Below are 25,016 nucleotides of genomic sequence, written 5' to 3' on the forward strand. Positions count from 1 at the left end.
ATGTTTGTCAGGAAAATGACACCGAGTCAGTCCAGTTTATTTGGAGAAATAGATGACCTGCAGGACCTTACTTTCATCGAGAGACCCATACGCAGGAGCCTGAAGGTATGTAACGTTATAATAGCCTACCATTTTCTTCTGTCAATAAATGACTGCATTTTAAACTATTTGTTTCGTATAATATTCATTGGCTGCAAACAATACCGTGATAATTAGACATGTAATGATTCAACACTTATGTCTAACAGTGGTGTTTTTTTTGACGCTGCAGATGATGTCCTTAGGGAAAGGCAAAAACAGAAGACATTCACGCTATTTGACGTTTTCGCTTATTTTGTTGCGCGCGCCACGACCTTTCGACATTTCGACATTATCGCGTCGTACACTCTATTATCTTTATTTGAAGTAGTAACTGTACTAGCATCCTTTGGGGTGGACGGGGGTTGCCCACTTCAGTCTGCTGAGTGACGCAGTTTCTGTCAGCTGTCCGCATCACTGCTTCGCCTCCTCGTTCTCGCCACTGCGGAATAGAGGATTTCCACTTCAAACCATAACGTTATTCCCATTACTACCTCAAATCCTTTCATGTACAGCGGTAGCAGCGTATAGTTGTGTGAACGTCGTGTTGTGGGTCTCTGTAATCATGTACCCGACAGCAGTGAAGTTAAGCATGGATACTCCCTCATCTCTCAGCATCACGTATGCGGGAATAATGCAACGCCTACAGAGGGGGCGGGTGTTTTCTGTCCCTTATCTTTTTTTAATGGGGAGGTTCCAAAGAAAAGCATCGTGGCTCTGAGAGCCCTAAAGTAATAGACTAGGCACCTACACATGGCTCCCGTCCCCCACACTATCTCTTCCCACGCAGTCCCTCATGCCTCGCATCCTGCCTCCCTGCAAGCCTCCTCACATATTTGGCTGAGTCATCTATAATGGAATCTCGCCCAATTCCTGGCCATTCTTTATTTAAGATACACTACTTTTGAGAATCTTCGCCTTTGCTGTAATGGAGATGCTCAACATTTCATGCTAATAACTTTTATTTCCTTCTTTATTAAAGCGCTGTGTGTTTGGTAAAGTGCAGATCTTGTTTCCCCCATTTGCAGACTGCAGAAGAGATTGACAAGCTCACTGTGGATGAAGATCTGAATGACATAGAGCGAGCAGTCTACCTTCTCAGGTAAAATATGACCCATTTGTGGCACTGGTACTATAATAAATTCTTTTTTTTATGGCTTGGTTTGTTGGTTTTGATTTGTAATTGCTATCTCAGCAATCAGCACCCCTAAAAATGTGTAAATACACTTTTACGTAACCATTTTACATCATTAAAATGTATGAAAGAGGTGGGGTTTAATTAAAAATATTAAACACATGCACGGATTAATTGTTCACTATACGATCATTAAGAATTTTCATTTCATACCATCTTTAAAGTTCATTATATATTATCCATCCTTCTAGTCTCAGTTGATCTCTGTTCCAGTGATTTTCTTTATTTTATTATCACTATTATTACTGACTGATATACAATTTACTGACAACCAGTTGCAATTTTTATTTATTAAAACAAGTTATCTCTTGAGAAAGATTCAAACTTGCAACCTCTCAAGCCACATCATCTCATGCTTAGTTAGGGATACGTTTATTCACTATTCCATGTTTTGCATCATTAGTCAAGTCTCTGGAACCCAGATTGTCTAAGTCAGTTGTGCTCAGTGCTCTTTCTTTCCACTTGACACTTGGTTGGAAACGGTTTACCTGTGCCAGCATTGTTGGCTACAACTGTTTAGCCAAATCTTTATCCTGGGTAAGCTGACCGCACAACAACAACTCAATGCTTGCTGACTGGCACAGAACATCCAGCTCAGTGGGTCAGGGCAGGTAGTGTCATCGCCGCTGTACTAGTCTTATGAATAATGGATCCCTTGAATGGTCTCTCATTGATATCTAGGCAGAGCTAACTAACGGCATGCTCATCTCGAAGGACTTTGGGGAGTCACCACTCTTAAGTTTCCATGTTACTGTCACTCAGATGCAGGTTTAGCAGTGATATGGTGTTATCTGATCATTAAAGTTGAATGGGTCTGGTGCTGATTACTGGGGAAACGGAGTTAAAATTTGATCAGATTTTCCCAGAATCATCTAGATCTTACAATATCATGAATTTATAGTTAGCAAATGGACATGCTCGGTCAAACTTTGTCTTGTGAAGTTGTAGTCAAGACAATTTTAAGAATATTCCAAGCTGTTTACAAAATTCCAAACAAATATTATATCAGAGGAGACCATTTCAATGACTAGATTGTAATTGTCTGCTTGTGTTGCTCTTATACCGGTTTATCAGCATTACGAGAAATGTTTAGACAGCATAAACTATCATGTTTAGACTAGAGGTCCTTGAAAATATATATTCATCTTGATATTGATATCTTTGTACATTTGCATTAATGCTTTTGGCAGTCATTTTTATCTTAAGCGACTAAATTCCTAGTTTCAGTCCCTGCATTCCCTGGAAATCAAACATATGACCTTGATGTTGCTATAGCCATGCTTTATGAATGCTGAGTTAGTATAGTTATTATAAAGACAAATTTTCACTACAGGAGCCTAGTTGGAGCACCATTGTTTTTGAAATGTGATTTATGGAGTCAACTTCTGGATCAAAGTCTAACTGCCATGTTCACCAGTTCATTATATATATACATATACTGTATATATATTGGTTTCTCGGTACTAGAGCAACATAGCAGTAGTTGACCTGTAATCTGGTTACATGATGTATGCCTCCATTTTATGCAGAGATGAAAACTAAAACGCTTGGACCAAATATCCAAAACTCTTTCATGTTAGGCTTTTTGACCCAAAACTCAGACACTTCCCTCTTTTGGAAGATCTGATATTGTCCCTCTTTAACCTAAAAAACTCTACATTACACCTTGCCTGTGCTAATTAAATGCCAGAGTCGGTCCACAGCCACGACTCCCTCGGGTGGCAAACTAGTTCTGAGAACAGTTTAATTGCCCCTGTTCGTTGTCATTTGGCACGTAAAAGCAGGCTGCCAGAGCATCTGTAAGATGACAGGGAAGAGAGTCAGTGTTTGTTAAGAAATGGATGAATGGTTAAAAGAAGAGGTGTTTCTGGTGTGTAGACACCTCATAGATTATGGTTACACAAACATGGTGCCATCTTAGTGAGGCATTTTTAGCATTTTGCAAACTTTAGGATGTTTATTTTGTATTGTATAAACCAATATCATATTTCAGTGTATCAACACAGTTGATGCACTTAATTCATTAATAGCGTCTAGTTGTTTGTCTTCTGTGACAACAATGTAATTGTTTGCTTGAATAATCCACCTTGATAATCAAGTAAATGCTGAGTCAACTGTCAGGCTAACATGAGGCCTAATGTCATGATATTGTTATTAATCTCACTGTCGTACACAATGCTTTTATATTTTAAATGCCTTGCATACTGTCAGGTTAACTTCAGTAGCATAAAATGTTATGTTATTTAATTTTTGTATTTAATTTTGAGTTTTGATCAAAGTAATTTTTAAGCATTAAGGAGCAGTCACATTAGCAGTATTTCAGCGAAATTTTGCAGACAAGAAAAATCCATTGTCACACAGAACACACTTTCAAACCAAGCAGCTGTCTGTTGGTCAGTGCTGCGAATTTGCATGACCAACTTGAACACGAGTGAAATCTGCATGGGGAACTTTTTCACCCTCAAGCAGAACTTCTAAACTAAAGGTGAACTTGTTATCATTTACAAGAGGCACATTTGGAAAAAGAATATTGTATGTAGTTAAAGTTTGCATATTATTGGGCATAATACACAAATATGTATACTCTATGCTGCAACAATATGAGAGATCATAAAACTCTGGAATTGTGCATTTCAGTGACAGTTTGAGTAATAGGTAAACACTTTGAAAGTCTAGGTTCTGCTGACCCGCTTTAAGGTACAGTGAGTGAGAGATTTTTTCATTCTGGTGTGCTGATGTCAGGAGCAGCATCGCATGCGTCAATGCTCTTTCTGAGAGTCATACTGATGACTCTGCAGGGTTTTAGGACATGATTTTTGTTGTTTGTCAGGAGTCAGGACTTGTTACTTCTTAGGGCATTGTATATTCCAAAGGTTTGGTTACCATGGCCCTGTTAGCACTGCTGGTAGAACTACACTATCGGGTTCTAAAAGCATTTTTTGTGTATGTATGTGAATTGGTCAATCTTCAAAACATTGATACTCCAGGTACAAGAGTATTATGGAATGAAGGATGTGCACAATTGAAAAGAAAGTGTTATTCTTTTGAAATTATTTTGTAGGGAATGAAATGTTTGTTCACAGCCAGACTGCACACAGCTTGTGTTCTTCACTTTTTTCCCCCAGCATCATCATTGGCCCTGTTGGGGTTGGAAGGATTAGAGAGGCTGCCAGTTGTAAACTAATTGCTAAGTGGGCTTTGTTTAGGTTTCATTACAGTCCTGCTGGCTCAACAATCAACTGCCGACTCATTTCTTTTGGTGGGGGAGAAATCAAACAGTGTGTCACTTTTTGCCACTGTGTTGTCTGCTCGAGCTCTTTCGTACGGATGGACATGGTTAAAAAAAAAAAATGTTGTCAATGCTTATGCGTTCTCTCGCAAATGTTTTGTGTTTCCCCGAGGAACTTTGCCTTCCCTTGCAAAAACGGTAGCGTTCCGCTGAGAAACTTTGTGTTCGCTCACAAAGAGCTCAAAAGGTTTACGAGTGAGTGAAGTTTCTCGGGGGAATGCAAAACGTTTTTCGAGAGAATGCAAAAGCATTTACTTTTTTCTCATATTTCTTTCCACCACTATTTAGGGGCTTCGTACTTCGCTCTCTCCCAACTACGTGAGCTCAGCTAGGGTTTGAAGTGAACTGTTTCACAGTTTCCTTTCCAAAATAGGCCTTTCTAAACATATTTTGTCATATAACCACCCCATAGGAAAGGAAGATTGTAAAATGAGATAATTCAATTATTTCTCCTAGCTAGCAAAGATATTAAATGGAGAGTGAATGGAGATATTTTTGGTTTTTATATTTTCTTCTTAGAAATCTACCAATGTAATCTCACATTTGTCTCCTCCTCTAGGAATTCAGATTTGCCAAACTCTGATAAGCAGTCAGAGATTTTTTGATAAGAATTCAAACATTCCTCACCAGATTCTTCCTAAATCAAATTATCCAAGCCAGTGATATTTCTTTATTTATTTTGCTCTATTCATTCAATTTTATAGCTCCATTGAGTATGTTAACAATTACCTCATTTGTTTCTATTTTTCTATTCATTTTAGAAGAAACATATCAGAGATCTCCATTAACTCTCTTGAGCTATGAAAAAGGAACTTCTAAATTCATTAAATGTTCTTCTGGGTTTAGGCCATTGGATATCATTCACTCACCAGGGAAATCTAATTACAAATGCGAGCGTAGCTCTTTTTACTTTCTGACCACTTTCCAGCTAGGACCTGTCCGGAACAAACAGAGACTCGAGGCTCACGGCAGTGGGATTGTGTTTCCAAACCATTCAGCACCTGGTCTTTAACTGGTTATCTCTTTCATCCTCCTGTAGATACCAGCTGCTTCTCTCTATGCGTGGTACCTCTGTCGTTTAGTGTATAAACACAGGCATTGCTAAGGTGCTGCACATTATTGACCATATTCAAGAAGTGCACAAAGCATGACCACATTACTCCCTTCTTAGACAAACTTGGCAGCAGGTCAGGCTGGTTTCTTGGTTATTAAATAACCCTCTGCCAACAAAGGACACAGAAGGACAACTTATCCCTGAAAAAGTAATGAATACCTGTTTATAGTTCATTATTTAGAACAACAGCACACACAAGAGACTGATAGACATGAGAGTGTTCAGACAGAGAAGGACGTCTGGGGGGTTCAGCTGGACTAAGCTTCAGAGGGTTCTGCTTCAATGGTAGAAACAACTACAGCACAATGGTTCTGACATGTGGGCATTTTCTTCACCTTTATGGCTACATCACTTGCACATTTCATCTAAAATAAAATGGCAAAATTGTTTAAAAAGAAAATTGAAGGTGCACTAAAAATGGTTATTTTCATGGCTATGTTGTGCTCTCTTTTCTTCCTAATCAACCAAATGTTTTTGAAACTTACTGACATGTATTGGTGAAAAGGTTTATTAGCGCATTTTGAATTGTTAGAATGATAATGGTGGCCACTATGAGGGGGCGAACCGCCTTATTTAGAATAAAGTAGCTTATTTTTAATGTATTTTTTTTATTTTTAAGCTACTGATATGGCTGGAGTATTCATCCCATGTGACTGTACATAATTTCTGTCAAAAGTATTCATGAGAGGTCTAAAACTAGGTCTAAAGTGGGTAAAATGATTTTGTGCACCCTTGAAGAGTTTTTGGTCAACTCTTTTAAAGTACCTTTAAAGAAGCTCTTCATATTGACTGCTGGAGACAAGATAATGGACCTAAAAGGAAAAATCACAAGTTTTATCACTCAGTGAAGCTTCAATGCTGGGCACAGCAGTAGTTCACTGGCACTTAAAGCATTTACATCAGAGGCATTTAGCAGACACTCCAATGCTGAGCAACATACAAAAATGGCTTTGGTTTCACATCAAAGACCATTGTGATCAACAGATGGCAAGCACGCAACTCGGAGCATCATTTGCTACAGTAGGTAAGAAGTGCTTGCTGAACAAATGAAACCAAGTTTGAACCAGTACAAAGAAAGCTCATATACATGCAATAAAACTAGTGAAAACAAGTAATAAAAACTCAGTGAGTGTTTTAGCGCAATTTTCTGACGTCATGGGATCACAACACTAACGCCGCCTTCACACTGGCAGTTGAAATCAGCTCCGATACGGCAGCGAAACGACCGGAAGTCATTCATTTCCTATGGAGATTCGCAGACCGCATGCGAATGGGTCCGAACCAGGTGCAAACGAGTGCGGTGCGAAAAAAATCGTGTCCGTTGGCCATCCGGATGCGTTAAAAAAATTGAACTCTTGCGAAAGGCCACGGACGGTTTCTACATAGATATAATATACATAGACGCCCTATTGGCCGCTTTGGAACGTTGCTGCGATACGTCAACGCGTCCGCCATTTTGTGGAGGGCAAGACTGCGCTGTAATCAAATGCAAGTAAACTGCTGAGCTGCGGTTTTTCTGTATAAAAACCAAAAAAAATTACATTTATCAACCGATTTCGGTGGTTTGTATGTGGTGTACAAAAAAAGTTCCATCTGTAGTTAGTTAAACTCTCGATAGATAGACTTATATATATATATATTTTTTTTAATAAGGAATGGCCAAAGCTCTGGCTTGTCATGTATTTAGCTTTTCATTCTTGGATAAGAATTGTGAACACCCCCATACTGAGATATAATTTAATTTTCACATTAAATTAAATAAAGTTTTCTTATTGTGGGAAAAGCATATTCTGTCATTGACCCGATTTTAGCAATAACAAAGATAACTGATGGATCATTTAGCCTATGGTAATATGATATGGTACAACTACAGTGCAATGCAAATAGTAAATATAAGATAAAGTGAGAGGTAGGCTAATAGTAAATAGTTTAGTCAATAAAATAAACAAACAGTATACAGTAAATAAAATAGTAATGAAAAGTAATATCATAAGTACTAATATAATAATAATAATAATAATATATTGATAATAGCATATAGTTTATGTATACTATAATAATAGCAGTAGAATATGAAATATCAATTACAGAATATAGACAATAAAAAATAATAGGTTAAATAGTTACTATGAATAGTAAAATAATTTGACAGCATAACTATAATAGATTGATAATTGTAAGTGGTATATTATTATAATAACAATAATAAATAATGTAAATTTATACATTTTAAAATATTATTACATAGGCTATATAAAATAAAATGACGCAACCCTGTCTCTTTTTGTTAAATTTCAGTTTTTAAAAGGTATAAGAAGCTATACAAATCAAGAAATAAAGTAAACGATCCAGTCAAACATACAGCAGGCTACACTGTTATAATAGCCTAAATATATTAAGTTATGAAACTTCACTTTGCCCTCAGCCAAAACAATCTGCCAAGGAACAAATTATAGATTAATGAAACCAAAGATCGCCCGTTAGATAAACACAAGACGAATTATTCTCACTAGACTGACAGCGACGAACGTCAGAACTCAGAAGCGGTGTACGACATGCACTATAGCCGAGGCAAGGCTGTTCTCGGCGGGGTACATGAGCGCTGAACGCCCGCGGGGATCGCTGGATCTCACAACTCCGAAACCGTCAGATAACATTTTTAAAAAGGCGCTATCTTTATAAATAAACCACAGATTTGAGCTTTAAACAACTACATTGTCGACTGAAAAACTCTTAAAACTACATTTCGTGACACAATAACAGTAGTATTTTTAAATTTCGTGGCCTTTCTCCTCTGATAATAAAAATAGTAAATGAAATGCAACCAGAAACAAATTTTCAGTTTTGCTTGAGAAAGGTAATTCCCTGAGACCTGTTTTCAATTGTGTGGCGATTTGTAAAGCCCCAAGCAGCACAAGAAATAGGCATTTTTCTCAATTCTCGTTATGAGAGGTATGGGAAAGTTGCCCTCCGCAGTATGGCGGCGCCGTTGACGTACGATCCAGCGGCCAATAGGGCGTCTATGTATATTATGTCTATGGGTTTCTATCCGAAAATCCCAACGGAAGTTAGCGTTGCTATGGTACTGATAAACAAACCTGGATTCTTAACTTTAAATAAAATAAATAATGATTTTATAACGATTAGTTGTCATGTCATTTTTTTATTTTCATGATGTTTTAACGTTATTAGGGCAGTTAATACAATTAAATAATTCAATATTTAAATATACTCGCTTCCGAGGCTTCCGACCACTGATCTATATAATGACATATATATAATGTCATTCTATTCACCTTATTTTTAACGGAAATACGGACGCAGCCAGTTGACGGTATTTTGTGCGAGACTTCCGGTCACTGGCGCGCTGATCACTTTTCACCATATCGGTTAATTAAACAAGTGTTCCTAACAACTAACTCATCGTCATGGCTTCGGGGAAGACCGGGATTGTTTGTGCAGTTAGAGGTTGTCATAAACTGATACAAAAGAAAGGTTTACTTGGAGCAGGAGTGTTTTAATCATCGAAATCATTTACATTTTAATCAGGCGCCCTACGACCAGAGACACACTGGCTGCGTGGCGTTTCTGTTGCGTGGCGTTTTACATGTCTTTGCACACCAGTAACGTGTCTGACGCGGCACTGCTAGGTGACATATGATAAGCCTCATTCATTGGTGATTATATTCGACATAATGGGGAGAGAGTTGTGGAAGGCCTTTAATGTTAAACATATATATAGCAGCAAAGACAACGTCGGCAGTATTGACGGCAAAACAGGCTACAGAATATTTCGTTCTGTATTGACAGGTGCAATATTAGAAAATCGATTTTTTTTCATTGCATTTATATCTGCATTTGTCAAAACCTAAAATTTCAAACATCAAAATGTAATTTATTAATATGTATTCATGTAAAATTAAATACAAAGATCTTTTCCTATTCTATTTTGTCTGGAAACGCTTCCAAAACGCTTGCGTGTCGCGTGAAAAATAGGCGTCGATTCTATTTATAGCATGCACGCGTTTTCCGCGCCTGTGAGACGCGCGTGTCACGCAGGCAGTGTGCACGTTCTAACCTGTTAACATGGGAGCCGAAATAAAAACGGACACGCAGTGTGTCGCCGGCCTGAGGAATCCCTTCGCCTGTGGTTAAAAGCTTTACATTTGAAGAAACCATCGAAACGACCGTATGTTTGTTCTTTTCATTTCGTGAGCACCTATAGAAGACCACCCGATACCAGAAAAGTGGCTGGGCTATGAAGTCTCAATAAAAACCATGATAAAAACTCCAAGGAGAAACAAAATCATTATAGTAACCCCTGTATAAAATCTAGTGATCATGGCATAATGGCATGATCATGGCATTTATTTTGTATGATTTACAACTATTTATAGCCATCTACTTATTGCTATCCATCCTATGCTTTGGTTGCATTCTTATGGCATTATTAATACATTTGACATGACAAAATACCTCCATATTAGTCCAGCGTTGGCTCGACTATGTTTAGGGCGGGGCTGAAGGAGCCGGTGAAGTTTTGGCACTCTGCCAGCTAGATGCATGAGTGTTTTCAACCAGGTCCGGTACCCTAACTGAGTGAGGCGGGGCTTTAGTTCTTTGTAGTATTCATCTGCTACGGCATGTGTAACATTTTTCTATCAACTCTGCATAATCCTTCGCGATCGATATGTTATTTAGCCCAGGGAAGCGAGGAAACGGAAGTGCCGCACAAAAACCGGATATTGGACCCATGTTTACTTCCGCGTTCGAAAATAAGGTGGATATAGATCAGTGCTTCCGACGCTTTTCACCGTTGTGTACGACGTCCGCTGGGGGCGTATTGCGTATTACGGAGCTGATTTCAACTGCCAGTGTGAAGGCGGCGTAAGAGATAGTAAATCTTTTCCTGGATTTTTTTTTGTGCGTTCCCGAGATTAGACCTTCCTTAACATAATGCCGAAAACCCGAAGTCTCTAGGTGGTCTGGTTGAGGAGTAGATAGAAGTACAAGTTTGGTGCGCACAGACAGAACAGAAATCATGAGTTAACAATCGCAATTTTGTCCGGTGGAAAATTGCGCTAAAAAGCAATCAGAAGTTTACAAAAATATCCAAAAACCACTAGAAAAATGTTTGAAATTTTGTTGACTTTTTGTTGACTTTTTGAAATTTTGTTGTGTACTTACTGAATCCCAAATGTACATTACTGTCATTAATTACTCACCCTCATGTCGTTCCAAACCCGTAAGACCTTCGTTCATCTTCAGAACACAAATTAAGACATTTTTGATTAAATCCGAGAGGTTTTTTAACCAGCCATAACCAGCAGCGTCATTGCAACTTTCAAGGCCCAGAAAGGTATTAAAGACATCGTTAAAATAGTCCATGTGATACAGAGGTTAAACATTAATGTTAGAAGTGCGACAAGAATACTTTTGTGCTTCCAGGTTCTACGTCAGAACACTGGCTCATTATTGGCCAGCTCCTGCATCAGCATCACTCGCATACATCATGGTGCTCATGTGAACAGCGTCGGCCAATAATGAGTCTCATTGGATTGCTTTCCATCTGCTGTGAAGGTCTCTCATTCATGAAAATCCACGCTCATTCATGGCGTCATCAAGCAACGCATTTTAGTCTTAGTCTTGACCCTGCATATGAAGATTGGGATTGAATAATTGTCCTTAAATAAAAAAAAAAAAAATTCTCTAATTTCCCTATTTATGCAGCCAGCAAGGAAACCCGTGAAAAATCTTGGTTACCATGGTTACCCATTGTTCCAAAGGGGAAAATATCTTGTAGATTTTTGGAAGAAAACATTGCAAAAAGTTTGTGTGGACAAGGAGATTTACACTTTTAAATAATGCCAAAATAAACGTGACTTTCTGATGAATTAGAAATTTAGTAATACCTCTACAAAAATGAGTCAATAAGGGCCTCATTTTTAATTGTACAATTACAAAATAATTTTCAGCAGCATTCAACACACCTGGGCCCGTATTCATAAAGATTTTAAGAATCCTCTAAGAAAACTCTTAATTTAGCTTAAAAACTTTTACGTAGGAGTCTTAGCTTAAAAGCGATTCGGGACCGATCTAAGAGCAACTCTGAGTAAGGAAAAGACAAAAACTTTCATCTTAGTAAGGAGGCGGGGTTGACCCCATTGCTATGTATGACACAATCTTTTGAAGACTGTGATTGGTTGGTTGTCCAAGAAGGAAAAAAAAAAGTGATTTTAAGTATAGGGTCTATTCTAAGCCTTTCCAATTTTTCCTATTTGATCATTCTCTCTCTCTCTCTCTCTCTCTCTCTCTCTCACACACACACACACACACACACACACACACACACACACACACACACACACACACACACACACACACACACACACACACATTATATATGTGTATATAAATCCTTTTTTTTTATTTACCATGCTGTTAATTTCCTATAAGGTATTTGATTGGCTTAGAATGATAAAAAATGTTCCACTCTTTCCAATTACACTGATTGCTGGCATGTCTATTTAAGTGGTGGTTTGAATGTTGGTTTTAATGTTTTAAACATGGAATTTTCCCAGTTGCCAAATATCGTAATGTAGTGATTACTTTCATTTCTGGCGCTATGGCATTTCTGCGCTGTGTCGGAGATGTTAGCGCGTCTCTAATAAGATCAGTCACAAACATGATCCCTGCACGATCTAATCTATAGCGTCTTATTAACTCACTGTTATCCATTGTCTGCAACACATTTCTTCTCCCTCTTCGTCTTTCTGCCATTTTCTCCGCTGCTAAAGAAACTCTTAAGCCTCTTAAAAGTCCTCGTCCGTGCTCCTAACAATTTTGACCTTAAGACCTCTTTTAAGGGTTAAGATGCTTTCTGAATTACTTTTTTCTTTACTAGGATTTTTTCTTTAATTTTAAAAGTAAACGCCCACATTTCTAAGAATTTTCTTAGAATTTTGTCACTAGGAGTATTCATAAAGATTCTAAGAATCCTCTCAGAAAACTCTTAATTTAGCTTAAAAACTTTTATGTAGGAGTCTTAGCTTAAGAGCGATTCGGGACTGATCTGAGAGCAACTCTGAATAAGGAAAATACAAAAACTTTTATCTTAGTGAGGAGGCGGGGTTGACCCCGTTGCTATGTATGACACAATCTTCTGAAGACTGTGATTGGTTGGTTGTCCAAGAAAAAAAAAAAGTGATTTTAAGTATAGGGTCTATTCTAAGCCTCCACTTTGAACTTACATGCGTAATTTTTCCTATTTGACCGTTCTCACACACACACATTATATATATAAATCCTTATTTTATTAACCATGCTGTTAATTTCCTATAAGGTATTTGCTTGACTTAGAATGATAAAAATTGTTCCACTCTTTCCAATTAGGCCTACACTGATTGTTGGCATGTCTATTTAAGTGGTGGTTTGAATGTTGGTTTTAATGTATCAAACATGGAATTTTCCCAGTTGCCAAATATCGTAATGTAGTGATTACTTTCATTTCTGGCGCTATGGCATTTCTGCGCTGTGTTGGAGATATTATCGTGTCTCTAAAAAGATCTGTCACAAACATGATCCCTGCATGATCTAATCTAAAGCGTCTTACTAACTCACTGTCATCCATTGTCTACAACACATTTCTTCTCCTTCTTCGTCTTTCTGCCATTTTCTCCTCTGCTAAAGAAACTCTTAAGCCTCTTAAAAGTCCTCGTCCGTACTCCTAACAATTTTGACCTTAAGACCTCTTTTAAGGGTTAAGATGCTTTCTGAATTACTTTTTTCTTTACTAGGATTTTTTCTTTAAATTTAAGAGTAAACGCCCACATTTCTAAGAATTCTCTTAGAATTTTGTCACTAGGAGCTACTCTTTGCATTAAGATTCTTTATGAATACGGGCCCAGACCTTTTTGGATTTTCTAAGTTTTGGTTACCTGGACTTTCAATGGTGGGACTGAAAAGTCTCAGGTTTCATTAAAAGTTTTGAAGTTTTTGGGGGTTTAGAATGACATGAGGGTGAGTAAATGATGACAGAATTTTCTTTTTTGCTGAACTAAAGAATTGCAGCAAGCAAAGCAACATTATTACAAACATCATAATATATATCTTAAGAAATTTCAGAACTTCTTAAAAGGTTTTTGTGAATCTGGCCTAGTGGCCTATGCTTTTTTTTCCTGATCCAGTTGAATAAAAGAAGCTAAACAATACAAGCAATTGAGCATCAAGACTGTAGAATCTCACACCTGAACAAGTACATGTCTGACTTTGCTTTGCATATTTTAAGTAAATATATATGTAGTACATAAATGACTTCTGTTATACAGCAGAACTACAACAATTTAATCGTTTTGATATGTGACAAAGCTGGTAGCTTTAGGCCATCATCTGTTGTTATTTATATCATCAGCCATATTTCTATGTTGTTCAGTTCTGGTGAGGATGTCCAACGGGCCAGTGTGATCATAAACCTGCCATTCCTGGTGCGTCAGAACCCAGCAGAGACCTTCCGCAGGGTGGTGCCAAAAGTCAGGGTAGGCCAAACCATGTTTCTTTCATTGATTTTTGGATTTGAGATCCTATGACTTCTTGATATGTACTGTTTGTGAATGATCATACAAAGCTCCCTCTTCTACTTCCATCAGGAAGTGCTTCATGTAGCTGGGGCGGATATGCAGCTTGCCGCAGCAGGATCTTTCCTGACCGTCCTCCAAGATGACATTGTCCTCATCCAGACACACACCCACTCAATCTTGCAGATAGTTCTACTAAATCTTGACCACAGGGACACAGGTTGTCATTCTTTAAGAAAGCTTGTAAAGCTCCTGTAGAAAAGCATATATTGCACATTTGATTATTTTTAGATTTTCTTTTTAATTGACTGCTTGAATCCTTGAAAGTCTTGTGATTGGAAGATGATTTAACGTACACTACTGTTCATAAAATGGGGTCAGTAAGATAGTTTTTTGTAAAGAAATGAACACTTTTATTCAACAAGAATGCATTAAATTGACCAAAAATGATAGTAAAGACATTTATAATGTTAAAATATTTCAGATTCAAATAAATGCTAATGCGCACCTGTTCATTTAACATTATAATAATAAGAGTTAATCAGCATATTAGAATGATTTCTGATCATGTGACAATAAAGACTGCAGTAATGGCTGGTGAAAATTCAGCTTTGCCATCACAATAAATTACATTTTAAAATATATTCAAATAAAAAATCATTATTAAAAATTGTAATACTATTTAGTATTTTTGCTCATATGCAACCTCGGTGAGCATACGAGACTGCTTTCAAAAGCCTAAAAAAATTCTTACTGACCCCAAACTTTTGAATGGCAGGGTATGCGAGAGTAAAATATGCACGTTTCTGTATATCATGGACACTGATAGATACTTCATCTTTATTTTTAATAGTGGTCAGCAATGCTTGGTTGGAGACTTTGTTGTCAGCAATCGATGCTTTACCAAAGGAAACTATCAGGCAAGAGGTAATGACAACTGCATTATTTCTCCTGCCTATCATTTCTAAACCTATGGGATATGTCTTAGGGATCAGCTGTTAGTGTGAATTAAAATTAAGTTTGCTTTGGTTGGTTGTTTGCACAGATTCTGAGTCCTCTATTGTCGAAACATCAGCTCTCGCAGTCTGTCCCGGCACGTCTGGCCAGCTGTCGCATTTTAGGAAAAGTTGTTGGCAAGTTTGAGTCATCAATGTGAGTTCTACAGTTGAAACACCACTTGTCCAATCAAAAAAGATGACAGAAACAAACTGTTTTTATAAAACTCCTAATATAGAATAATTTTCTTCATAAAGTAAAGATACACTTAGCTACACTTTGTTGCTTGTTTGCTGACTACCATGTCTACCATGGCTTCTCTCTGCAGAGTGAAGAAGGACCTTTTGCCATTGATCAGGTCGCTATGCCAGGATGTAGAGTACGAGGTGCGCGCCTGCATGTGTCGCCAGCTGGAGAACATCACCAGGGGAATTGGGTAAAAAGATAAAAAGCAGAGAGACATTTTGTTATTTGAATATCTAATGCTGCTTAAGGCTGATTTATACTTCTGCGTCGGACCTACGCCGGAGCCTCTACGCTGTAGGCAACGCGTTGGTTTTCATTTATACTTCTGCGTCGTTGTCCGCGTTGACGCGCGCAGAGGGAGAATGTGAAACCCGAGGGAGCGGTCCTAGCAGACCAATCACAGCGCTTGCGTCCGCATAGAGTTGACGCGTTGTTACATTTTTGGAGAGGTGCCCGTCAGGGTACGCCGAAGGGTACGCGCACTACACACAGCCTACGACGTAGCTACGGCGTAAGTTCGACTCAGAAGTATAAATTGGGCTTAAGTCTGAATGGCTTACTCCTGTATGGAAGAGTCCTGACCTTGATTCACAGACATTAGATAGAACACTATGCAGAAAAACACAGTATATTGTATAATATCGAGTAAAGTGTATATGATTTTAGATAAGTTAAAGAAATTCTTCATTTCCTTCCATTTTATTAACAACTTTATTGTTTGTGCTGCTCCTTCCGAATTTGAGAGATTTTCACTGACATGTTTAAACCTAGGGATGCAAGTCTTTCACAATGTGACAGACTGATGCGTAGACTTAAGCACTTTTTTTGTTAAACTAAAGTTTAGGAAGAAGTCTAACGTTTTATGCAAGCTTCACTGATTTGTTCTGTCCTAGACTGGACCACACTAAGGTTGAAGTGCTCCCTGAACTGGTTGAGCTGGCCCAAGACGAAGCCAGTACTGTGAGACTTGCAGCTTTCGACACCATCATCAACCTCTTAGAGATGTTTGACAGTGGTAAGCCACTTACAGCCCTTCTTGAATTAGTTTGATTCTTATGTTAGTTATTTTATTAAAATGACAATTCATGTAAATTCTTTAATTGATATTTTAATAAAAATGTACTCTTCATACTGTATGTGGATCAATATATTGTTAGTTATTGTTTGTTTTAATATATGAAACTAATTTTTTAAAGGATATTACCAATGTTTATATCAGCTTTTCTGCTGTGGAAGTCAGACAATCTGAAATACAGTTAAATTACAGAGAAACGGAGAGGTGTCACACTTGGGTGAAAGCGTTTGCACTTCCTGTTGTTTCACAGAGTACTGTTTGAAACACATGCTGTGTACCTGCTCATATCATCAGACGCAGCTCCTTTTTATTTCCGTATCTTAAGCACTTTGTTTTGCATGCTGGGACATCAGAATCAGATACGGGCAAGTGGCTCTTTTGTGTTGAAACATGTCTCACACTCTTTCTCTGTCAACATCTCACCCTCCCTTTTTTTCTATCACCCTCTTTCACAGATGACAGGACTTGTGTCATATTTCCCTTGGTGAAGGCATTCTGTGAAAAATGTTTCAAAGGAGATGAAGCAGTGCTGGCCTCCTTGTCCTTCCAGTATGGAAAGCTTTGTCACGGGCTTTCAGGTCAGTGTCAGTTTTCTTTTTAAGTCTTTCTGATATATTTTAGGATTACAGTCATGGATTCTTGTACCTTTTTTTTTAACAGAGTCTTTTACTGATGAGCAACACCTCTGGTTTCTGGAGTTTTATAAGAAGCTGTGTTGCCTGGGTCTGCAGCATGAAAATGGGCATTGTGAGAGCCAACCCTACCCACTGGAGCTAGAGAACAAATACGCCCTAGTGCGCAGGAATTGTGCCTACAACTTTCCTGTGAGTTTCCCTGCCTTACATCCATAACTGTTTCGGCTTGAAGTCTTTAAAGGTGAAATGTGTTTAAAGTACTTTGTACTATCCCAAGTATATTTGCAGAGCCATTTCAAGAGTGTAAACACTGTTGCTCTGTGGTGCTTTTAAAACAAAAAGTAAAAGTATGCACTTTAAAAGTTAGATTTGAGTCAGACTAAAGCAATAAATTGTATTTTTAAAATGTCATGTAGGCACTCAAATCATAACAATCTAATTTTTGCGATGTCGGATTAATACACCTACTGTAGATGATCCAATTGTAGCTTGGCTTCATCCAACATGTAAACAGGTTAATTCAGAATACGGGTGGTTTTGGTATTGAGCACTTTCTCAGAAAGACCAAGAAGGTATGCGGTGTGTATTTAATCCTTCAAATATTCAGTCCAGGAAATTCCCTGCAGTTTATTGTAAGTCTTAATGAATGCTTTTTAAAAGTTCTAAGGTCGCTTGACTTTTAAAACGTTTTTAGAATATTTGAATGATTTGAAAGCCTTTTGACCAATGAATATCTTGCACAATCATCTATTTTTAACATCTGTCAGTGGAGGCAAAGACTTCTGGAATAGCTCAATAGCTCATTTGAGGAAATCAGACCTCTGACTGCTCCATCATCAATGTCTGAAGTGCTCCTTTGTTGTTAGTGTGGTTATATATAGCAGCAGTCACTCAGAATACGTTTGCAGTCTGAGATGAAGGTGACTGGAAGTTATGTCTAAGAAACTCATTTTAAATAATTCAGAGTGGTTATCATTAAAGGACCAGTTCACCCAAAAATTTTAATTCTATATTCATTTACACAAAAGTCTGATAAAAGTGTCATAAAAGTAGTCTTTATGACTTGGACATAATATATAAGTTATTCACTGATGGTGTTTCCTTCCAGTGGGCTGCAACTGGATCATTTACTCATTGATTCATTGAATTCAAAAAGAACGATTTTGTCACCGTTCATCATGTATCGCTACTGAAAGCGTTAATATCAAGATTTTCATTGAATGACAAATAAAATTTTATTCTGCTCCCTTTTTATGATTTTTTATAATACTTTTATGGTGTTTCTATTTTGTCGTTTTGGGGCTTGACAGCCCCAGTTTTGATTCACTTTCAATATATTGAAAAAGAATTGCCAGTCATTTTTATTTTTGTAAAATGTTCTATTCTATTGTTCCAAAGTTTGGGGTTAGTAAATTTTTTTTTAATGTTTTTCCCACCAAGGCTGCATTTATTTGATCACAAATGCAGTAGTACTGTGAAATATTATTACAATTTAAGAAAAAGTTTTCTATTTGAATATATTTTAAAATGTAATTTGGTGTACTTGTATTTAAAATGTAACTATGATGGCAAAGATGAATTTTCAGCATCATTACTCCAGTCTTCAGTGTCACATTCTAATTGATGTTGATGTCTTATTATTATAAATTTTGAAAACATTTATTCTGCGTAATATTTTTGTGTAAACAACATTTTTTTTTCGTGATACATTTTTTTCAGGGTTTAAAATGACAGCATATATTTTAAAATTGTAAAATATTTTCTGTAACAATGTAAAAGTCATCAACTTATTGAATCTTTGCTGAAAAACATTTTTAGTTTCTTTAAAAAAAATCATAATGACCCCAAACTTTTGAACATTAGTATATGTTTTTAAGGTTACTTTCTTGAGCAATTCATGAGCATATTGTTGTGTGACTCGATTTCTTCTCTATTTATTTGCAGGCCATAGTGTTATTTGCAGATCCAAACCACTTCCTGTCTGAATTATATCGTACCTTCTCAAGTCTCTGTCATGATCCTGAGATTTCAGTACGAAGGACGGCAGCTGGTGGTTTCCATGAGGTACACATTTTCTCTCATTTTTGTCATGGTACACAATGAGCTTCACATTTTGACAAGTAGCAATGCCTCTGTTCAGAATGCACAGTACCATCTTCTCTAATTCCTCTGCATTAGGTGGTCAAATTGCTGGGCCCAAATGTGCATTACGTACACAAAGAGCTAATCACTTTGCTGCAGGATGATTCATTAGAGGTGAGTCCTGAAAAAAGGTTTGTGTGTATGTGTGTGTTTGTTTATTAAAAAAAGCTTTCAGGTGTCTGTAACAGCTTCAGTCAGCACAGTAATTTCTTCGGCACATCGTGTTGTGCAAGAACTTTCTTCACGGAAAGATTCAATCTTTCTCAGGACCTTTTTCCTCATTCAGAGTGTTTCTCTACTGACTGCTGAGTTCACATGAACAAATAGCCATCTGACCTTTAAAAACCTCCTGCTCGCAAGGCCAACTGTGCTTATGTAACCTTTTTATTTGGATGCCCATTAGTTAGAAAAGATACACCCTTTTGGAGTGTGTGAAGCAGGTTATTTGGTTTCATCCTTTATAATGTATTAACAAAAATGAACTACTTGTAGACCTTAAAGGTGAAGTGTGTCATTTCTGCACCACTAGCATTACTAAATGGAATTGCAAAAATAATTACAGGTTTCCCAAACACTTCCTCCTTATGTAATTTGTCACACCATTGACTGCTCAAACAAATAGAGCAGTGTTTTGATTTTGCTCATTTGAATTATTTGATATTTGAAAACGATTTCAGCGTTGAAAGCTGCACACATCTCTTTTAACACCAGACTACCAAAAATTCATGATATGCGCCAGACATGCAATGCCTACGTGTGCGTGTGTGTGTGTGTGTTTGGGGGCGCATGCTCAAGTGTGTAAGCCTTTGCGGAGGTTGCATGCAACTGTGTAGGATGAATGAATGCATTGCACCTCCCTAGCTGAGGCTAGGAGTGTGGTATTGTTTATTCTGTCATGATCCTCTGAGCGGTGTTAGTCACACACTGCATTAGCATCCGCTATAGTGCAAAGCTCCCTGAGCCATCAGACGTACAGTAGTGATTTTCATGATTAATGATGATGGAAACCGAACATTATAGACTATCTATTAAAGTCAGTGATCTCACACCAGCTTATCTCTAATTTTAGAATAGCTTCCTGGAGTTGCTAGAAATGTGTTTCTGAAACATCTGATGATGAGAAGGCTTTGTTGATTTTGTTGCTTTTGAATCTGCAGGTACTGGATGCTCTGTTGAACAATCTTCAGGAGACTTTAGAGCTGGCCACTTCTAGAGGGGAGGGAGCAGGACCTGAGAGCAAGGTACCAGCTAAGTGTGCTTTACTTTTTGATGCTTTTAGGCAGCATTATCTTTTGTGTGATCTGTTAGCATTTTAGCTTGGCCTGAAATGTTTATGGTCCTAGCAGTAATAAATCAATAAAAAAAAGTAAAAAAAAAAGTTATGTTGGAGCTGACATGTAGCACAGTTGCGCTCCGGACGACCCGAGTTCCAGTACTGGCTCGTGGCCCTTTCCCGATCCCATCCCTCTTCACTTCCTGTCAGGACAAAAATGGCAAAAATAAATATAAAATAATAATAATAAATAATTATTATAATTATATGAAATATTCTTTTTTTATTTAAAAATTATGATTATTATTTCTTTTAATTATGTTAAGTTATTTTTTCTTTTGTGCAAAATGGCAAATCACCAGTACCACACACACGATTCAGTGCCACTCATTCTGCCACTCCACTTCAAAGACAGCATGATCAGCTGCTAGCTCAAACTAAAATTATTTATGAATCCTTTCTCATCCTATTCATTCTACCTCTCTTTCTCTTGCTTTCCCTCACTCTTTTTTTCCCCAACGTCTCGTCAATAATTACAGGGAGCGTGGGCTGCTATGGCGTGTCTTAAAATGAATTGTTACCCATGAAACATGCATTTGAATGCATATAAAAATACAGTAAAAACAGGAATATTGTGAAGTATTATTACAATGGAAAATAGCTGTTTTCTACTTTTAATATATTTTACAGTGTAACATTTCTGTGATTGCAAAGCTGAAATTTCAGCATTATTACACCAGTCTTCAGTGTCACATGATCCTTCAGAAATCATTCTAATATGCTGATTTGGTGCTCAAGAAACATACTTTCTTACTGTTATCAATGTTAAAATAGTTGTGCCGTGTAATGTTTTTGTGGATACTGTTATGCTTTATAACTGTGATTAAAAAAGACCCCCAAACTTTTGAACTGAAGTGTATTTTTCACACTCGCCCTTACAGCAGGTGAACATACCGGACTTGGTGCCTGCTTTGGTGGCGGCGGAACAGAAAGAGGCATCCTCGCTGCACTGGCGGGGTCATGAGAAACTCCTGCAGTGCTACTCCTGTCTGCCCCGTGTCATCTCCGGAGACCAGATCTACTTCCGCTTCTTTCAGAGAATGTTCAACATCATCACTACGACTGTAAACTTCTTACACGCACACTCCTCCCTGTACATCCTGTCAATTGTAATTGTGTTTCATCTGTCCTTCTGTTTACGCTGTTCTAGAATGTTCTGCCAGTCCAGCGAGAAGCTGTCAGGACATTATGTGTGTTCTTGCGCTATAACCGCAAACAGGAACAGCGGCAAGAGATAATCAGCAAAATAAAGCAAGGTAAAAAGCAAAAAGCAAGATCTGCTTATTTTTGTGAATGAGATTCAGCAATTGTAGTTGGTCAGGACTGTTTTTTCTTCTGAACTTAAGAGCTTGCTCAAGGTAGAAGCTACTGGAACAGGCTGCGCTATCTGGACCTGTGTGAGATTACAATAGATCTCTTCTCCAAGTCGTATTTTTGCAAACATTTCCTTATTCCAGCGCTTGAGTTGGTCAGTGACCCCGTTGCCAACGTCAGGTGAACAGCTCACATTTTTTTTACATCTGTTATTGCGTCCTTTTTTACTGTGCCATGAATTTGAATTGCTTATTTGAATGCTTTAAAGTACTACTGCTTATTGTTTGTTTTATGTATCAAAAAAAATAAACATTCTGGCAGGTACAAACTCTGTTATATGTTACCCAAACTGAGATCCACCATCAGACCAACAGACAAACATCTACTTCAGCAGCTGGAGTTCTGTGTGCGGAAATTGTTGTGCCGTGAGAAGGATAAAGATGTAGTGGGAACTTTGCGTAAGGTGAGGCTCTCATTACTAAAGTGCGGCGGTCACATTAGCAAAGTTTCTGCAAAACTGAATGGGCAATAAAGGTTTATTGTCAATAGTGTAGCATCACTTTCAAACCAAGCAGCTTTCTGTTGGTCAATGCGGCAAATTCATTTGATCAACTTGAATCCGCAAAATCTTTCGAAATTTTAGATTGTGTGGATTTTGAGTAAAATTACAGGATTTCACTAATGAAAATGTGCTGAATAACAGTAAATGTGACTGCGCCTTATTATATACTGCACATATTAAGTATCATTTCATTAATTAGAAGTAATTACATTTTTTTAAACTGTATTATTATGTTTTCTTAGACAGTTCTGGAGCTGGACAAAATGGACATTACAGAGCCGGTATAGTTGTTCTGACATTTTTTATACACCTCAACACCTATTCTTTCTTTGAACACTAGTGTTGAAATAACTCTTCATATTTATAGTATCATAAAAGGCATGAAAGAGAGCTCTTGGACCAAAAAAAGGAGAAGGAGGAGAATCTTTTACTTGAAATGGTGAGAGATTTACCCTTTTTTAAATCCTTTTATGAAGACAAGCTATCCCAGCAAGCATTTTTGCGTTTAAAAGACGCCTAATGGCCGTCCAAACACAGCCCAGACGTCTAGGCTAAAACAAGGTAAAATTTGGGCTGTTCATGAAAATGTAATAGATGTCTAAACCATAGCGCAAGAATAGACTAGTCATCAATTAGATAACAAAGAAATGAAACACCTTGTACACCTTGCAAAAATGACATGTAACCAAATTCAAGGTTATTTTGGCTAGAAGTAGGTTACTCATAGCCGGACTATATAGTCTATAGTTAACCTAGATGGTGAAATGACTGCTATTGCTTGCTTGGATGCTAGTTATGGTTTCTTCAGTATGGTTTTGTCAGTTTTAACTCTTGACTGATCCGGCCTGAAAAGCCCATGTAAATATGCAAAGTCAAGTGTATTTATTTTCTCAGAATAAAGACAAAAATGAATTTTTAAATGTTGCTACTGTGTGCAACTTGTGGTTTTGTATCATTCAATAACAACCAATAGGAACTACTAGAAAGACAGCAGAGTGAGGCAAAGCTAACTGGAGATAAACAGTCTGAGAAGAAACGTGAGTAACTCTTTTAAACATTGGATGTTTTTCTAGCATACTACTGTAGATCTACTGTATGAATGCTCACTTTTTGGTTTGTAATGCAGAACGAGACAGCAAGTCAGGCCTGTCTGGTAGTAAAGGAATGTCAGCATCTACATCAGGAGCAACATCATCCACTTCTACTGGTTAGCATCCTCCTCTGATGCACAATAATGTTAATGGAGTTATTCAAATAAATAGCAGAATTTTTTTTGAACATATACACTGTTTTTAAAAGTTTGGGATCAGTAAGATTTTTTTTTTTTTAAAGAAATTAATACATCTGTTCAGCAATGATGCATTGAAAAGTTACAGTAAAGATGTTTATATTACAAAAAAATCACAAAATTACATATAAATGCTGTTTGATTTCTGAATGATCATGTGACCCTGAAGACTAGATTAATGGCTACTGAAAATGTAGCTTTACCATCACAGGAATAAATAAAATTTTAAAATATTAAAATACAAGACAGTTATTTTTAAATTGTAATAATATTTCACAGTTTTACTGGTTTTACTGTATTTCTGATCAAATAAAAGCATCCTTGGTGAGCATAAGACACTTCCTTCAAAAATAAAGTTAAAAACTTTTGAACGGTAGTGTACATAAACATGCAGGAAACTACTGCAATAATTTTATTTAACATTACAAATGACATAAAAAAGTAAACATTTTCTAAAAATTTCAGATTTGGAAGGTGTTTTTTTTTCCCCAACACTGATAACATTGATAATGTTTTCAGGTAAGGAGATGCGGAGGGCCAAACTAGCTCGCAGTCGTTCCCTCAGTGGCCATCCTACGACAACCAAGATGACAAACCCAGACAAAACCTTGTACGTAGCATACTCATCTTGTGTTGCTATTGCAGTGGGTTACACCAGCTGAGTTCTGTCTGGGTTTTGAAATTTGATCATGAATTTACCATGACCCATCACCCATCACCAGTAGTTTCCTTGCTGTACAAAATGTATTTATATTCACAATTTTCTCTTTAGAAAAGTGAAGGATTCAGGAAGTTGCCCTGGATCGGGAAAGAGTCCTATGCTACCATTAAATGGTAACTAATAGTATTTCATCCTTTTTAATGACGTATGCTCCTTGCCTTCAAATTTCTGTTATTCACCTGCTCTCGTTTGTTTTCCAGACGATAACCTTCGACCGCACCACTTCAATGTTGCTTCTTCAATCTCCTCCACCCCATCATCCTCCTCCATGCCCGTCCTGATCCGCAGCAACACGAGCAGCTCTGTGGATCACCGGAGTAATGGGAATAAAGACACACAGTCTAGGAAGCTCTCTGTGTACGTCTTTAATCACATTATTAATCATATAACATCGTTGGTGAAATCGCTGGCTATTTTATGATTGTAAACTGGAATGATTCAGCCAATGTGAGCTT

The 25,016-nt window shown here is 37.5% G+C and overlaps 1 protein-coding gene across 1 annotated transcript in view; it reads left to right on the plus strand.

Annotated features, from left to right (window-relative positions):
• The window catches only part of ppp4r4 (protein phosphatase 4, regulatory subunit 4), a gene marked incomplete at its 5' end in the record, with an annotated part of 25,568 nt that continues 552 nt past the window's right edge, over nucleotides 1-25,016 (plus strand). Inside the window, 24 exons of the mRNA XM_081379171.1 lie at nucleotides 1-105; nucleotides 1,107-1,180; nucleotides 14,108-14,210; nucleotides 14,322-14,469; nucleotides 15,103-15,176; nucleotides 15,295-15,401; nucleotides 15,574-15,681; nucleotides 16,385-16,506; nucleotides 17,022-17,144; nucleotides 17,227-17,390; nucleotides 19,146-19,265; nucleotides 19,380-19,457; nucleotides 20,501-20,584; nucleotides 21,558-21,740; nucleotides 21,827-21,932; nucleotides 22,023-22,170; nucleotides 22,312-22,453; nucleotides 22,795-22,833; nucleotides 22,920-22,991; nucleotides 23,526-23,589; nucleotides 23,679-23,759; nucleotides 24,360-24,450; nucleotides 24,613-24,674; nucleotides 24,762-24,918. Of these exons, the coding sequence (XP_081235297.1) occupies nucleotides 1-105; nucleotides 1,107-1,180; nucleotides 14,108-14,210; nucleotides 14,322-14,469; nucleotides 15,103-15,176; nucleotides 15,295-15,401; nucleotides 15,574-15,681; nucleotides 16,385-16,506; nucleotides 17,022-17,144; nucleotides 17,227-17,390; nucleotides 19,146-19,265; nucleotides 19,380-19,457; nucleotides 20,501-20,584; nucleotides 21,558-21,740; nucleotides 21,827-21,932; nucleotides 22,023-22,170; nucleotides 22,312-22,453; nucleotides 22,795-22,833; nucleotides 22,920-22,991; nucleotides 23,526-23,589; nucleotides 23,679-23,759; nucleotides 24,360-24,450; nucleotides 24,613-24,674; nucleotides 24,762-24,918 (2,555 nt within the window). The remainder of the gene's footprint in view (nucleotides 106-1,106; nucleotides 1,181-14,107; nucleotides 14,211-14,321; nucleotides 14,470-15,102; nucleotides 15,177-15,294; nucleotides 15,402-15,573; nucleotides 15,682-16,384; nucleotides 16,507-17,021; nucleotides 17,145-17,226; nucleotides 17,391-19,145; nucleotides 19,266-19,379; nucleotides 19,458-20,500; nucleotides 20,585-21,557; nucleotides 21,741-21,826; nucleotides 21,933-22,022; nucleotides 22,171-22,311; nucleotides 22,454-22,794; nucleotides 22,834-22,919; nucleotides 22,992-23,525; nucleotides 23,590-23,678; nucleotides 23,760-24,359; nucleotides 24,451-24,612; nucleotides 24,675-24,761; nucleotides 24,919-25,016) is intronic.

This window comes from Scardinius erythrophthalmus, assembly GCF_964197995.2.
Source record: "Scardinius erythrophthalmus genome assembly, chromosome: 11".
In the NCBI taxonomy this organism is placed as follows: Eukaryota; Metazoa; Chordata; class Actinopteri; order Cypriniformes; family Leuciscidae; genus Scardinius; species Scardinius erythrophthalmus.